Source organism: Phocoena phocoena, chromosome 2 (genome assembly GCF_963924675.1).
Source record: "Phocoena phocoena chromosome 2, mPhoPho1.1, whole genome shotgun sequence".
Lineage (NCBI taxonomy): Eukaryota > Metazoa > Chordata > Mammalia > Artiodactyla > Phocoenidae > Phocoena > Phocoena phocoena.
Genome location: NC_089220.1, coordinates 34267405 through 34284229, shown reverse-complemented (window position 1 = coordinate 34284229; position 16825 = coordinate 34267405). Strand labels below are relative to the sequence as shown.

The following is a 16825-nucleotide window of genomic DNA, read 5'->3' as shown; positions in this document are numbered from 1 at the left end:
TAAAAGGAAAGTCCTGCCGATAGTTTCCAATCAGGCCTCCAAGTGATATTTGCATTTGTCTGCAGGTTTCTCCCTCTGCAGTTTGTGACTCTTTCTGTGCATGATGCTGAGAATATGCGCATCAAAGTAAAGCTGGTGAGTGGCCGAGCCTACTACCTACAGCTCTGTGCCCCTGCATGCAAACAAGACACCCTATTCCGTCAGTGGGTGGAACTCATCTCCCTCTTGAATGAGGAGAAAGCCAAAGCTTCCAAAGTGTCAGAAGTCTTCAGCCTCTCAGAAATCAAAGACAGCACAGACATCACAGGGTCAGTGGACATCACGCATATTGCAGCCTTCACAGCTGTACAGACCCCACACCGGTACACATGTTCAGACCCCATCAATGGCATAGAAAGCATTGATTTCTCAGAATTCACGGACATCACCGATGTCACGGATATTCCAGAAAATGAGGTCACCGAGGCCCCAGATATAAGAATTGTCACAGAAGTCACAGAAGTCACGGACATCTGCAATGTCACAGTGGTGTTTGAAAATGATGACATACTCAGGGCCAAGCAGGAGGAAAAGGTATGTGACATGGAAGACTTTCATTCTCTAATAATCACTCTCTTTCACCTTCTTTGGTAAGCTACCTGATAGCGATTATCAAAATGCTATGGAACTTACTCTTAGTAAACTAATATTAATAATGAGTTCTGATACCTGAACCCTGGTGTAAAAGAGTTGCAAGATGTTCCCTGAAACAGGCAGTGCACATCCATACCATACAACTTAACCCTGTATCAGAAAGCTATGGTGGGATAAAAGGAACTTTGGTATCAGAAGCCCTGGGTTGGAATCTTGCCCTGCTGCATATTAGTTTGGCCAAGTCACTGAACCTGCATGAGTCTGTTTCCTCACCTCTCAAATGGGGATATTAATATCACGCAAGGGCTATATTAAGGTTTAAATGTACACAAAAGTATGAAGTATACTGAAGGATGGGGTGAAATTTCAATAAGAAGTGAAGGTGGAAATAAGAAAATAAAATACCCAAAGTGAGCATCTTTAGAAAGGGCCAGAAAGTGGAAAAACACAGAGACACATCTGAGAATAAATCAGTTTGGCTGGAGCATAACATATGTGGAAAATATTAGGATATAGGATGGAAAGTTGCTTGCAAACCTTGAATGCCAAAATAAGAAGTGTAGACTCAGTCCTTGGGCAAACCTTAGCCACAAAATCTCTGTGTAAGGGAGTGAAAGCTGTGTTTTTAAAAGATTAGTCTGATGGAAGGATGGATGGCAGGTAAAGAGATCAGTGTCTAGACTGCTGCTGAGAAACCTCCGTGGGGCCCACAACAGAAAAATGGCAGAGGGCAAAGATGGACATTTCCAGAAGAAGAAAACGCTAGCTAATGAATTTAGTGGAAAAGTTTTACCTCACTAGTAATCAAAGAAGTGCAAACTTGAAAAAAATTTCATCTACAAAACTGCTAATTAAAAGGGTAAAAATAGTCAGTGTTCGTAAAGGTGGGGTCACCTTGGAATTTGTAAAGATTCATGGTAGGGTGAGAATTGGAACAAACTTTCTTGAAATCATTATGATTCAAGAACCTAGAAATGTTGACACCCTTTGACTCAGTGATTCCACTTTTAAGAATCTTTCCTAAGGAGTTAATCATCAAAAGGAATGAGGATTTAGCTATAAAGATGTTAATCATACCACATCTATACCATGTTTATAAAAATGAAATAATGAAAATACGGAAGTAAACTGAACATCCACCACAGAGAAATGGCTAAATGAATGTAAATCCACAAAGGTCAGGTACCATGTTTATCTCATTCAGGGGCAACTACAGTGACTGGCCAGATCATAGTCACTCAGGAAATATTTGTTAAACGAATGACTACTCTGTAGCTGTTAAAATTGTTGGAGAATTTTTCTTTACTTGGAAAAATGTTTATGATGTAAACCTGAGTGAAAAACGAAGTAAAGAATATGATCCTTATTACATAAAAATGCATGTAAACACACAGACAATAGGAGGGGGAAAAGTCATATTGTTAATAGTAGTTTGTTTCTAGATTGCAAGTTTATAAGCAATTGATGTTTTCTTCTTTATATATTTCTGAATTTTCTGTTTCCTACAATAAAAATAATTTTTAATTAGAAAGATTCAAGTCGCTTTACACAGTTTTTAATAACATTTTATAATAAATCATTAAGTGAAAAATGTGAGATATGACCACAAAGCAGACACATTCAAAATAAATAAATGGACAGAAAGATCGCAATGAAATGTGTCATGGTAGTTATTTCTGGCCTGTGGCATCAAGCAAGCAATAATTTTCTCCCTCTAACTTTATATCTCTTAGGATTTCCCAAATATTCTATGATAAATATACATTACTTTCATTGTCAGAAAAAAATGTTTTAGCTTTAGAGAAGATTATTGCATTATTTTCAAGGAACAGCCATAGAGGTGATGGACTATGTAATGACAAAGGGAGGAAGAAGGTGCAGATGTGAAGGACATCAGAGAGACGGAGTCTTTTTTAAAAGATTTATTATTTATTTATTTTAATTTTTGGCTGCATAGGGTCTTAGTTGCAGTACGTGGGATCTTTCATTGCGGAGCATGGGCTTCTCTCTGGTTGTGGTGTGCGGGCTTCAGAGCTCATGGGCTCTGTAGTTTGCGGCACGCAGGATCTCTTGTTGAGGCGTGCAGGCTTAGTTGCCCCGCGGCACGTGGGATCTCAGTTCCCTGACCAGGTATCGAACCCATGTCCCCTGCATTGGAAGGCAGATTCTTTACCACTGGACCACCAGAGAAGTCCAAGAGAGACAGAGTCCTTAAGACCGGCTGACCTATTGCTCTGAGGCCTGAGAGAGATTCTAAGGAAGGCGGGGAGCGACAGAAGTGGTGTATTAACAGAAACCAGGACATTAGAACGGGAAATATTTTAGGGTACTAAGTTTTAGATTCTAAGTCTTTTGAAAAACAAACTCTTTAGTATTACTAGGAACCTCCAACTTCTGTCACCTATTAGATGCTCTTAAATCAAGAGCAACCTTGGATTGGGGAGCAGGTGTCAAGGCATTTCTAGAAAACCTTCCTTTCCTGCCAATTCAGGGAGAGGAAGTCCTGCAATTGAGTCCTAATTTTCTTGTGTGAGGTGACATTGGTATACCTGACCACATGAGTTCTAGCATGTGCTGTGTCAGGTCCCCATGCTGCCAGCCTCCAGCACCCACCTGGACTCTTCTCAATGGTTGTGCAATACCAAGCCTCACCCCCCTCATCATTGTGCCTGTGCACTTGAGGCCACTCAGTAAATATAGATGAAATAATTACTGCTCCTTAAATAATCTGCTTCTGTATGATGCTCTTCTGCTCCCTGATTTGCTGCCGCCTGTTATTTTCAAAGGAAAAAATGGAAAATATTCTGAAGGCTGGTTGTCTACGAGATACAAAAATTAAGAATGAGTTTAGAGAATCCTCAAAACATGTCACCATCTCAAACCTAATGCTAACTTTCGAAGGTGAAAGATGTTTTCAAACTACCTTGACTCCAGAAGAAGGTGAGACAAATAAATCCAAAGAGATGAGCGATAGGCCCACTGAAATAAGGACAACAGACTCTAAAAGCACGGCTCTCAAGGCTGAAGAATCCAGGTATGTGAGGCAGGGAAATGCCAAGTGATGCTAAGATGTGAAGTATGTAAATAAGTGCATGCTTTCAAGTCCCTGCAACTAGGGCATTGTTTGCTGAAGATCCTCAGACATACATACAATGTAATTGAATGATAACATAATCAACTCAGTTATCCACATTTGGTTCAACTTTGTCTAATTTTTATTTTCACACCATTCAGTTGCCATTCTGGGCCATCTGCCTGGTGTCAGTGGTGTGTGCTGAAGAAAACAACAGAATCACGATGTCCACATTTTGGAGATAGAGGCTACAGTATTTACAGGTATTTTTATCTTTACACTTCTCTGTATTTTCTTCTCTACATATCCCTTACCCTTTTTTTTTTTTTTTGGTGGTACACGGGCCTCTCACTGTTGTGACCTCTCCCGTTGCGGAGCACAGGCTCTGGGCGCGCAGGCTCAGCGGCCATGGCTCACGGGCCCAGCCGCTCCGCGGCATGTGGGATCTTCCCAGACCGGGGCATGAACCCGTGTCCCCTGCATCGGCAGGCAGACTCTCAACCACTGCGCCACCAGGGAAGCCCTACCAGTGGTTCTTAATGTGTGGCTGGTCAGCAGCATCACCAGGGAGCCAGTTAATGATGTAAATTCTCAGGCCCACCCCCACCCTGCTGAATCATAAACTCTGGGATGGTCTCAGCATTTTGTGTTGTAATAGGCCTCCCAGTGGTTCAAATGTACAATCAGGTTTGAGAACTGTTGCCTTATGAGAAGCCAGTCCTAGGTACAAAGCAGGGCTGAGCAAGGCTTGTGAGGGCTTCTCCTGAGGCCCCAGAGCCAAAATGGGGATTCCCCTTCATAGCCATAGGAAGAACAATCAGGTCAAATTCAAGGGAGGCTTCTTCAGAAATTTTTCCTATATGACCAAGAGCTTTGAAGTTTGGATTAAAAAATATATTAAAAATCAATTCATATAGATAACTAATGAGAACCTGTTGTATAGCACAGGGAACTCTACTCAATGCTCTGTGGTGGACCTAAATGGGAAGGAAATCCAAAAAAGAGGGGATATATGTATACATATAGCTGATTCACTTCACTGTACAGCAGAAACTAACACAACATTGTAAATCAACTATACCCCAATAAAAAAAAATCAATTCATGTCTTTTTCCTCTCTGATTGCCATAGCTAGGACTTCCAAAACTGTGTTGAATAAAAGTGGTGAGAGTGGACATTCTTGTCTTATTCCTAATCTTAGAGGAAATGCTTTCAGTTTTTCACCATTGACATGATATTAGCTGTGGGTTTGTCATACATGGGCTTTTATTATGTTGAGATAGGTTCCCTCTATGCCCACTTTCTGGAGAGTTTCTATCATAAATGGGTGTTGAATTTTGTCAAAAGCTTTTTCTGCATCTATTGAGATGATCATATGGCTTTTATTCTTCAATTCGTTGATGTGGTGTGTCACATTGATTGATTTGCAAATATTGAAAAATCCTTGCATCCTTGGGATAAATCCCACTTGATCATGGTGTATGATCCTTTTAAAGTATTGCTGGATTTGATTAGCTGGAATTTTGTTGAGGATATTTTCATCTAAGTTCATCAGTGATATTGGCCTGTAATTTTCTTTTTTTGTGGTATCTTTGTCTGGTTTTGGTATCAGGGTGATGGTGGCCTCATAGACTGAGTTTGCAGTTGTTCCTTCCTCTGCAATTTTTTGGAATAGCTTCAGAGGATAGGTGTTAACTCTTCTCTAAATGTTTGATAGAATTCAGCTGTGAAGCCATCTGGTCCTGGACTTTTGCTTGTTGGGAGTTTTTAAATCACAGGTTCAATTTCAGTACTTGTGTTTGGTCTGTTCATAGTTTCTATTTCTTCCTGGTTCAGTCTTGGGAGATTGTACCTCTCTAAGAATTTGTCCATTTCTTCTAGGTTGTCCATTTTTGGGGCATATAGTTGCTTGTAGTAGTCTCTTATGATCCTTTGTATTTCTGTGGTGTCAGCTGTAACTTCTTTTTCATTTCTAATTTTATTGATTTGAGCCCTCTCCCTTTTTTTCTGGATGAGCCTGGCTAAAGGTTTATCAATTTTGTTTATCCTTTCAAAGAACCAGATTTTAGTTCATTGATCTTTTCTATTGTTTTCTTCATCTCTATTTCATTTGTTTCTGCTCTGATCTTCATGATTTCTTTCCTTCTACTAACTTTGGATTTTGTTTTTTCTTTCTCTAGTTGCTTTAGGTGTAGAGTTAGGTTGTTTGAGATTTTTCTTGTTTCCTGAAGTAAGATTGTATTTATATAAACTTCCCTCTTAGAACTGCATTTGCTGCGTCCCATAGGTTTTGGATCATCGTATTTTCATTTTCATTTGTTTCTAGGTATTTTTTTTTCAATTTCCTGTTAGATTTCTTCAGTGATCCATTGGTTGTTTAGTAGCATATTGTTTAGCCTCCATGTATTTGTGGGCTTTTGCAGTTTTTTTCTTGTAGTTGATTTCTTAAGTTCATAGCATTGTAGTAGGAAAAGATGCTTGATATGATTTCAATTTTCTTAAGTTCACTGAGGCTTGTTTTGTGGCCCATCATGTGATCTATCCTGGAGAATGTTCCATATGCACTTAAAAAGAATGTGTATTCTGCTGCTTTCGGTTGGAATGCTTTTATTTATTTATTTATTTATTTTCCAGATGGAAGAAACTTTCCTGCTTCAGATTGAGGGTGGAGAAGTAGCTGAGAGAAATTTCCCTCAGGACACTGATCTATTATTTCTTGATGGTAACCACTGAGTTCTTTTGGTGGAACTAAATAATGCCCAGGAGGACTACTGGAAGTCTGATGTGTTAGAGGAGAAAGAAGGAAGGGAGATTTAAAAAGTAACCAATCGGTGCTTTCCTGGTGGCGCAGTGGTTGAGGGTCCGCCTGCCGATGCAGGGGACATGGGTTTGTGCCCTGGTCTGGGAAGATCCCACATGCCGCGGGGCGGCTGGGCCCGCCCGTGAGCCATGGCCACTGAGCCTTTGCGTCTGGAGCCTGTGCTCTGCAACGGGAGGGGCCACAACAGTGAGAGGCCCGTGTACCGCAAAAAAAAAAAAGTAATCAATCATCTGTCAGAAGTAGTGAGAGAAAAACAAAGAATGTAAGAGGCAAAGGTATAGAAGCAGGTGCCACTCAATAGAAAATATATCTTTTGCTGTGTATGAGTATGACTTTCATAGAAAAGCATAAGATTTCTAAAAAACAAATGAGATAAAATTGAATCCATCCAATCTAGCAATTTGTCCTAAATAATAATTAATCAGGTCTGATCATTCTGACATCTTCCTTCTGCTTTATCTCATTCATTATGTCTCAAAGTCCGTCCCGCCCTTGTCTAAGGCTTCAGAAACACACGATTCAAAATCTAACAAGGTTAACTGTTTAAATCATTTCAACTTCTTTCCTTGCCCTTTTGCAAATAATAGATGCCCTGAAGCACTGGATTAACTTTTAATGCCTTTAAAAAAAAAACTTAAAAATAATAATTAGTAAACTTTTTTAAAGTACAGTTTTAGATTTACAGAATAATTGAGCAGATAGTACATACAGCCCCACATACCCACCCCATTGCCACCTCCTCACCCTCCTCTCATCCCCAGTTTCCCCTATTATTAACACCTGCATTGGTGTGGTACATTTGTTACAATTAATGAACAACATTGATATATTATTATTAACTATAGTCCCTAGTTTAAGGTTCACTCTCTGTGTTGCACAGTTTTGTGGGTTTTGACACATGCATACTGACACATAGCCACATAAAGAACAGTCTCACAACCCTAAAAATCCTCTGAGCATTAGATAAGCTCTTAGCAGTTTTTTTAAATATTAAAAATTATAGAGAGAACTTAAGTTTTTAGGTTGAAAAATGATCTGCAGGTGCAAAATTTTGTTAGTCTCACTATTATGATCACTATTAGAAACGATGAGGAAATGAATGCCTATATAAATAGCAAAAGTCTTAGAATTTTAAAGATTGAAAAGGATCTTGGTTAGCAAATCCCAAACTCTTCCAGGCCCTGCCCTTCAGTCTCTCAGCTTCCTGTGTGATCTATCTGCTGACCCTACTGTAGAGAAAGAAAGAAATAGATAAAAACAAAGCAAAAAACAAATTTTGGTTCTAACTAATCCTCTTAAGTCCAATTTAATCAAGCATAAGTTATATTTTATTGCCTATTTACATCAGGAACTTAATTACTAGCTAGAGCCTAATTTGAGAATGTTCATTATAAATGAAAGATGTGATAAGATCAAAGAACAGAATGGGATTCACTGATGCTTAATCCTGGGACAATTGCAGGATTAAGTCAGGGCACCATGAGAGTGATAACTAAATTCTAGTATATATTCATTTTTCTTCTCTAAGACCATGGATTTCAGTGACACTTTCTAACCGTATACTTTGGAACAATGGGAAAAAAAATTAAACAATGATGTCATTGAATATTTTGCCCTCAGATTCATTGATCTTAAAAATGTAAATTGAGAAACTTAAATCTAGATGAGTGAAAGACGCTGGAGACTTGTATAATGTCATTTTAGAAGTGAAGGATTTACTTTATAAAGCATTTATATTCCTTCGCATACCTCGGCAATAGTGCTACTGTGACTCTTCCCTTTGTTTTAAAGAGGACAATGGCAGGCTTTATTTTAATTTGCACCTATTTTTTTTTTAAGTACACTTTCTTGATATTTCTCAGTCTCTTGAAAACTTTTATCATTAAACTCAACCTTATTTAAATCACCAGACCTACTTGGTACATGAGTAGTTGTTTGCAAACTTCTCAGAAAATTACTAATTTAACCTTAAGATCCGTTGTAGAACCTGAACTGCATGGATTTGCCAGACCTCTTAAATGGATCAGAATTATGTCTTTGCACATTTATCTGGGAAGATATTATCTAAGGATAATTATTCTTTCCAAACCCTTTTACTCAAACAGCAATACTTCCAAAAGAGTTACTGAAATGTAGCCAAGGAACAAAGATTTGGTGAAAATTAACTGACAATTTTATATTTTAGCATGTCAATGAGGTTACAAAAATAAGTATTTTTTGATATTAATTTTAAAAATCAGGCATGCAGAAAACAAACTTCTTTATCCAAAGACATCTCTGAAAGTGAAATAGCCTGAAAAACTGACAGCTAGTCTCCTATTTTATCCACTAAACCATAAGAAGTGTATTAACTTGGACAAATACTTGGGTATGTTATTCGCCTACAAGATTCCCATCAGGGCCACAGAGATTGTGATGAAGAGCTAGCAGAGTAGGCACTGTAACCCCAGTCACCCCTCCATTCCAGAATGTACCCCACGTGTCTATGAGAGCTTCCTGTGTGATCTGTCTGCTGACCCTACTGTAGAGAAAGAAAGAAATAGTGATCAAACAGCTGACTCTGTTTACGGAAGCCCCAGAGCAGCAGCAGTTAGCTTCTTGGAGTCTCAACCTCAAATGAATTTTCAGGGGCTCGAGAGGTAGCAGGTTAGGGATGGTCACAGCCTCACTGAGTGACAGGTGATAGTTACAATAAAAATAGGTTAGGGCTTCCCTGGTGGCGCAGTGGTTGAGAGTCCGCCTGCCAATGCGGGGGACGCGGGTTCGTGCCCTGGTCCGGGAGGATCCTGCGTGCCGCGGAGTGGCTGGGCCCGTGAGCCGTGGCCGCTGGGCCTGCGCGTCCGGAGCCTGTGCTCCGCAACGGGAGAGGCCACAGCAGTGAGAGGCCCGCGTACCACACACACACACACAAAAATAGGTTATATGTAATTACATACAACTCACTTTTAAAGCTTTTACACGTTGGATAGCTTACATGTTGTGAAAATTTAGGTAATTTTACCCTAAGAATACTCTAAGAATACTCTAAGAATTACTCTAAGATTTTACTTACTCTAAGAATTTGCTCTAAGAATACTCTAAGAATAAATAATTTTACTCTAAGAATAAATTATAATGAATAATACCCTTGACTTGCTAAATATGTTTCATTACTACCTACAAAGTACTTAGAGAATGATTATCTCATACTTAGTAGTTCTTTTCTAAGTATTTGTGGTTATACTGCCAAAACATTGAAATGTGCTATTTATTTTTACAGGAGCAGGAGAACTGATTCAGACACTTCAGGTATGAAACAAATTCCACTACATTTCTTTGTGATCCCTGGTATCAAGCAGTCACCTCTGGGTCCTAGAACAGAGTAGTTAAGAACAAAGGAATCCAGCTAGATGTTTTGATGCGTTCCCTTTCCTGCCTTTGCTCCATTGTGAGAGTCCTATCCTGCAGAAACTGCCTCAAGGACTATATTCATGCTATCTTTCAAGAGGTAGGCATCACTTTGCTTTTTTCTGTGCTGATAGAGTTCCCTAGTTCCCTGAATGTCTAACTCACTGGGCGTGAACCACTCCCGAGGTAGCTCTGCCGGCAGAACCTGAACATGATACGGCCTCTTATTCCTACTGATTTGGAAGGGAATTGATCCACAGCGCAATTTCTTGGTAAATCTAAAACCACCTAGCCCCTCTTTCCTTCCTGCTTACATCTTTGGCTTCTGCTTCGCTGTCAGGTGATACCATTTAGTTACCATTTTCCTTACATATTTCCATGTCTCGGGATCTTTAACCTGTAACAAGTATTTGAAGTAGAGGCTGTCTTGTAGGCACCGGTGGAGATTTCTCCCCTTACTTGCTGCTGACCCACTTCTAAGTTACTGTCTAACTTCTGGGGGGTAGAATAGGCCTCAGCTCCAGTCATGCACATAAAAGAACATCATGGAAGGAACACAGAAGCACACTTAACTAAATGTAAATGGAGAGGAAAAAAATACCAAAAACACTTGAAGACATTTTTAGTCACTTTTGCAAGAGTCCTACCAAAAAAAAAAAAAAAAAGCAAATGATTGGTGGAGAGGGCTAAATGGGTAAAGGGGATCAAGCGTATGGTGACAGAAGGAAAATAAATTTTTGGTGGGGAGCACATTGTAAGATATACAGAAGTAGAAATATAAAGTTGTACACATGAAATTCATATAATGTTATAAATAAATGTTAGCTCAATAAAATTTTTAAAAAGCAAATGATTATAGAAAAGCTATTTATACAAGCAGGATTTGTCTTTGGGCCTTCACCACTGGAATTTAGTGTCCAAAATACCAGGTGAACTTCACTGTAATGTGGTTTTACCTATATTCCAATCTACAGTATTAAACCTGAAAACAATGTAGGAAAACGCTATCATAGTTTATAAGAAAAATACAAAATTTTCTTCGCAATATATAGAATTTTCATCTATCAATTTCTATCCCAAACTTTGTTTCAAAAAGAAATCAAATTTGTAAAAATTCCAGAGATATCCTACACTGGCAAACATTTTCCTCTTATTTTCTAAAGACAAGGATAAATCTAGCAACAGCCTTACCACTAATACATAATTAGTGCAGGAGCATATAATTAGTACATTCTTTGTACATTCTGAAGCACTCCTTATTTTAGCCATGGAAATTTGAAATTAATGTAGGACATTGATAATTTTATTTTCATCTTATATGTGACTGATTCTTTTACCTGTCTTCTGGCGCAAACTCAATTTTGTTCAACTGAACAAGCGTTCATTGCCTATCTATTATATATGAGGCACTGTGACAGGCTCTGGGAGAGATTAAAAATAAATAACAGGACCTATTACCTGGCTTCAAGACATGTGCACAAATAACATAAATAGGAATGTTATAGGCCCTGTATGAGAAAAGTGGAGAACTTAGTTTTAGCTCAAGAGAGAAAATCATGAAAGATTCTACAAAGGAGGCAGTCTTTGAGTTAGGAAAGGGGAAACAAGGATATCCTGGATATAAAGAACAGTGTGGGCAAAATCAAAGGAATGAGACAGGGCTGGGCATGTTGAATTTAGGAGTAGTGAGAGAGGCAGCTGGGAAGCAAGGCAGGAGTCAGGTCATGGAGGTTTTAATCCACACTAAGGTGTTTGGAAAGTACTACTTGGTAGGTAAGGAGGAGTCACTGAAAGCCAAGGAAATGACAAAATTAGTATTACATTTTAGGATGAATACTCTGACTGCAGTCTCTAAGAGAAGCTGGAAGAGGCTAGAGGCAGAATGTCATTATAGTAGTCTAGGTGAAGGGTACCAAAGTCTTGGCCAGGCAAGAAGCAATGAGATGAGAACAAGGACATGAACACACAGTCAACAAGCTTTAATGACTAAACTACCTGTGTGGACATGAGAAAAAAAGGACTGAGGAGGACAGAGTTTGGGAGGCCACATGACTAGGAGGTAGTGAGTCCATGAAGCAAGCTGGGAAAAGGAAGAAAATCTGCAAGGAAAAGGTGAAGAAATCAGCTATGAAACACTGAACTGAGAATCAAAAGCCCTAGGTCTGAGTCCTAACTGCACTTCCTCTGTTTCATGAATGCATCATTTAATCTCTCTGGGCCTCAGTTTCCTCAGCTATCAAATGTGTGTGCATATGGGTGGGGGAACGAGGAGGGCACGACTGGCTGTCTCAAGGCCCTTTCTGCTGCTGTGATTTTCTTAGCTCCTGTTTGAGGTCCTGGTGGCGCATCTATGTAAATTTACCAGGCAGCTTGAAATGGGGCTCTGGAAATCAGGAGCTGAGGAAAGATACAGCAAACGTGCAGTGAAATTCCCCTCTTGCACTTGTTAAATCATGAAGATGGTACGATATACACGTTTGGCATGCAGTTTTCACGAAGTATTAATTATTTTCCCTGTTTGTTTTCTTTCATGTACTTTCTCATTCTTCCCGCTTTCCTTTCCTATATCCTCTCGCTTTTCCTTACTTAGGATTGTACAGTTTTTCACTGTTCCCTCTGATTAGCATTTCTTTCCCCCTTATCACACTCTTCTGAATCACTTCTTTTTTCCCCTTTCACACTCAACACTCTTCACCCCAAGAAAAGCAAAGATCGGTAGAATTTTAATCCCTTGTCCCATTGAATTTAGACTGAATGTAGACGGAAAGTGAGTTTGTAAATCTGATTTCTATTCTAGGCAGGAGCCAGAATAATAACTGCTCCCACGGCAGTAAAACAAATTGCTGTTTCTATTAGCCCCATCAGATTCACATTCACATAACTCCTGGGCAGGGCTAGTTGGGGACCATGGTCTCCAATTCATCTCTCCAACCTCTCAGCAGTTTGAAAGAATGACACTTCTTCTCCTTTTTGAGTAAGGTTTTGGGTAAAGTGGCACTGCAAATGTACTGTTTTTATGAAAAGGCTACAAGGCAGGGCCCAGGCTAAACCCATCTTCTCTGGATCTGGGTCCATCTTTCTCCTTTATTGACTTTCAATTTCTTACCTTTCTAAGCTTTATTCTCCTTAACTTTGCTGATTTCTTTACAGTGAGCCCAAACAATAGGTTTATCTATAATCCCGTGTTATTTTTCCAAGATGGAAAGAAATGAGACAAAGGATAGAGATTCAAGAAATAAGAAAAAGAGGGCTTCCCTGGTGGCGCAGTGGTTGAGAGTCCGCCTGCCGATGTAGGGGACACGGGCTCGTGCCCCGGTCCAGGAAGATCCCACATGCCGCAGAGCGGCTAGGCCCCTGAGCCATGGCCGCTGAGCCTGCACGTTCGGAGCACAGGCTCCGCAACGGGAGAGGCCAGAACAGTGAGAGGCCCGCGAACCCCCACCAAAAAAAGAAAGAGGGAACTCATTTAAGAAATACTGGGAGTCCTCCCCTCCCCCACCCATCTTTCTTTTCCACTGTCCTCTTAACTACCGCAAATCAAACCCTTGGAATCCTAAGCAGCCAGGTTCATTCTCTGTTTATGAAACCAGGGCTAAAAAGAAAAAGAGTGGGAGAAACTGAAATTTAACAATGGGCTCCATCGGAAAGAATAAAGACATTTTTGATGAGAAGGTTGGAACATCATTTGAATTTAAGACTCAAATTTAAGTTCTCTCTCCTTCTGTGACATTTTTCTCTCCTGTTTTTGGCTTTTTTCTCTCCTCACTTCCTCTCTCTCTCTAGTGACCTCTCTTCCACCTTGTCCCAGTATTTTCTGGCTCTCTCCTCTCCTGTCAAATCCTCTTCTAATTTCCTCAGTCTTGTGCCTCATCTGTCCTCCCTTTCTCAGGGGAATACATGTGAGGAAAGGAAAGTAAAACAAGAAAAGGCCAATGGAAAAAAACAAGTAAGACAACCTAAAGGTAATTTTTACAATTATAAGTCTATAGATATAAATGACAGACATGACTTTTTCACAAAAAGCTGCCAATAAACTGAATCTTTTAACATTGAATCTTATTACTTCTATTATAGTAACAATAGAGGTGGAATGGAATATTGAGATATTGTTGTGGCTTCTGCTCTAGAATCCACCAGGGGTCAAAATGTAACATCAGCACAGGGCAAGAAGGCGCTTCAGGTGAGGCACTGGCAGGGAATTACTTGCTACTGCTTTTACAGTGATTCCTTTCTCATTGCTACCTTCCTCTTTGCTCCCTTATCATACTCTTTCCCAACCTGCTTTCTCAGATTAGCCAACACAGCCAAAGCCTCTTACTTTCATACCAAAATTATACAAATATCCACAGAGTGCCTGCAGGGCTGCCATGTACAGTTGTGCGGATTGGACACTGCACAGAGTTGGGGGTCCCATTCACGTTGCAGTCTCAACTTGCACAGCCGTATGCGGTGGCATACAGTATTCTAAATGTCTTTGAGACACTAGCTTTACAGTGAGTTACTTATGAATGAAACTTCTCTCAGTTGCCTCTCCCAATATAGCTAATGCTGTGTGAGTGTGTGTGTGTGTGTGTGTGTGTGAGAGAGAGACTGTGCATGTGTGAGTGTGTGTGTGTGTGTGAGAGAGAGAGAGAGACTGTGCATGTGTGTGAGTGTGTGTGTGTGTGTGTGAGAGAGAGAGAGACTGTGCATGTGTGTGAGTGTGTGTGTGTGTGTGTGAGAGAGAGAGACTGTGCATGTGTGTATGTGTGGTGTGTGTGTGTGTGTGTGTGAGAGAGAGAGAGACTGTGCATGTGTGTATGTGTGGTGTGAGTGTGTGTGTGTGTGTGTGAGAGAGAGAGAGAGACTGTGCATGTGTGTATGTGTGGTGTGTGTGTGTGTGTGTGTGAGAGAGACTGTGCATGTGAGTGTGTGTGCATATGCACACACATGCGTTTAAGGCTGAATTCACACAATTGAAGGGAAGTTTGGTGAAACAGGGGTGGCTTCAGCAGGAAGCATAACCCATCCTATCAGGGCTCTGATGATGGAATTGAGGTGCCTACCCTCTTTTCCGCCTTTCTGTCACTCTGCCATCAAAGTCAGTTTAGCATTTGAGCACTGAGTTTATTAACAGGGCCCCACCCAGATGCACACCATGGGCCAGAGATAATGCACCAGAGAAAAACAATGTGGCCAAAAAATAACAAATGTTCACACACCATAATCCCCTGGCCTTCACATACTCTCCTTAGTCTGTGCTGTTCTTTTGTCACTCCTTAATAGTGTTTTTAAGAGCATACACTATTAAGTATGCTCTTAACAGTGTTCTATGGTGGTGGACAGTGAAGGGATGGCATTCAGGGTGATATGCTGATTCCTATACCCACCTAGGGAGAGTCCCAAGCCCAGCTATTTCTCAATATATTATAGCATTTAGAGAGAGAAGTTCCTTTAAAAAGCTAACCCAATATTCTACAGTGATTTCATCCTTTCATTGATATATTCTATAACATGAAATTTCAAATATTGTGGTCTCATTAAGAGAGATCTACAAATGCAAAGAAGGGCAAAAATGATGATATACATAACGTATTTAAATCTTGACTTCAGAAATTCAAAAAGTGGCTCCCAAATATTTAAATTATGAGTCGCTAATATATGGGAAAAGGTAGATGATTTTTTTATATGGTGAAAAAAGTTTGCTACTAATAAAGACTTCGTATTATTATAACTGAAATAATGTGAAAGTTACTTGGCCCCTTATTTACAATGAGCATAAATTATGTGTATGTAAATCTCACATATATATGACTTATTTCAGGACTCAGTTTAGCATAGATCAAGAACTTGCAAATAATTCAATGACAATATCTATAAGTCTTAAAGAATAAAAGCCCATCATTTTAATCTTGACTTTTTGATTTATTAGATTATTACATGGTAGAAATAACTTTTAAAAAACAAAGATTTTAAGAAATTAAGAAGTTCCTTTAATATTGCATCAACTTCTAGATTTAAAAAATGAGATCTTACCTGTCCAAGGATATTTATTGTTATATTAAGAAGAAATACTGTATTGTATTATAAATGTAACTTTACTTATTTCAATCACTTATTCTACTCATGTTTAGTTACTTTAAGTTTTATACTTAACAGTAATAACTTTAAAAGATTCTGTATTTCAGACTTTTGAATTAATTGAACTGACTCCATCTTTTTTCTTTGCCAGATAAATACAAACTACTAAACTAAAAAACAAGCACAGCTCAGGAAATAACAATCGAAGGAAGGGAAAACAAAGCAGTGTCTTCCATGTGGCAGAAATAAAGGCTACTACTGATCATTAAGCATTTAATCCATGTCAATCTAATTTCTTAAATCTTAATTACTGTCATTGTGCGTACCGATTTTTTTTTTTTTTTTTTTGCGGTATGCGGGCCTCTCACTGTTGTGGCCTCTCCCATTGCGGAGCACAGGCTCCAGACGCGCAGGTCAGCGGCCATGGCTCACGGGCCCAGCCGCTCCGCGTTATGTGGGATCTTCCCGGACCGGGGCACGAGCTCGTGTCCCCTGCATCGGCAGGCGGACTCTCAACCACTGCGCCACCAGGGAAGCCCGTGAGTACTGATTTTAAAATAAGTAGAGAACTATACAAACTATAAGATTTTCAATTCATAAACTCACTTTTATCTGTAGAGCTTCTTTTCTTTGAGGTTGTTGGATAAATATGTTATGCTCTTTGGTTTTACTTTTTCTCATTTGGACATTAGCCCACCACTGTGTTGTTTCTAACATTGGGCACTCTGGGGTCCTTGAAGGTGGGACTTCTTTCCGTCTTTGTGTTCCAGTGAGCAGCTGGCCTAAGAGGCAATACTTAGGGAATCAATGAATGCCATTTTCAAACAGGTTGTTTTAAACTCTCTACACTT

The 16825-nt window shown here is 39.6% G+C and overlaps 1 protein-coding gene across 1 annotated transcript in view; it reads left to right on the top strand.

Moving 5' to 3' along the window:
• The window catches only part of GARIN2 (golgi associated RAB2 interactor family member 2), a 29427-nt gene extending 13184 nt beyond the window's left edge, over positions 1-16243 (top strand). The window contains exons 5-8 of the mRNA XM_065872506.1: positions 66-573; positions 3420-3667; positions 9787-9815; positions 16126-16243. Coding sequence (XP_065728578.1) covers positions 66-573; positions 3420-3667; positions 9787-9815; positions 16126-16148 — 808 coding nt within the window. The 3' untranslated portion in view covers positions 16149-16243. The remainder of the gene's footprint in view (positions 1-65; positions 574-3419; positions 3668-9786; positions 9816-16125) is intronic.
• Positions 16244-16825: the final 582 nt, after the last annotated feature.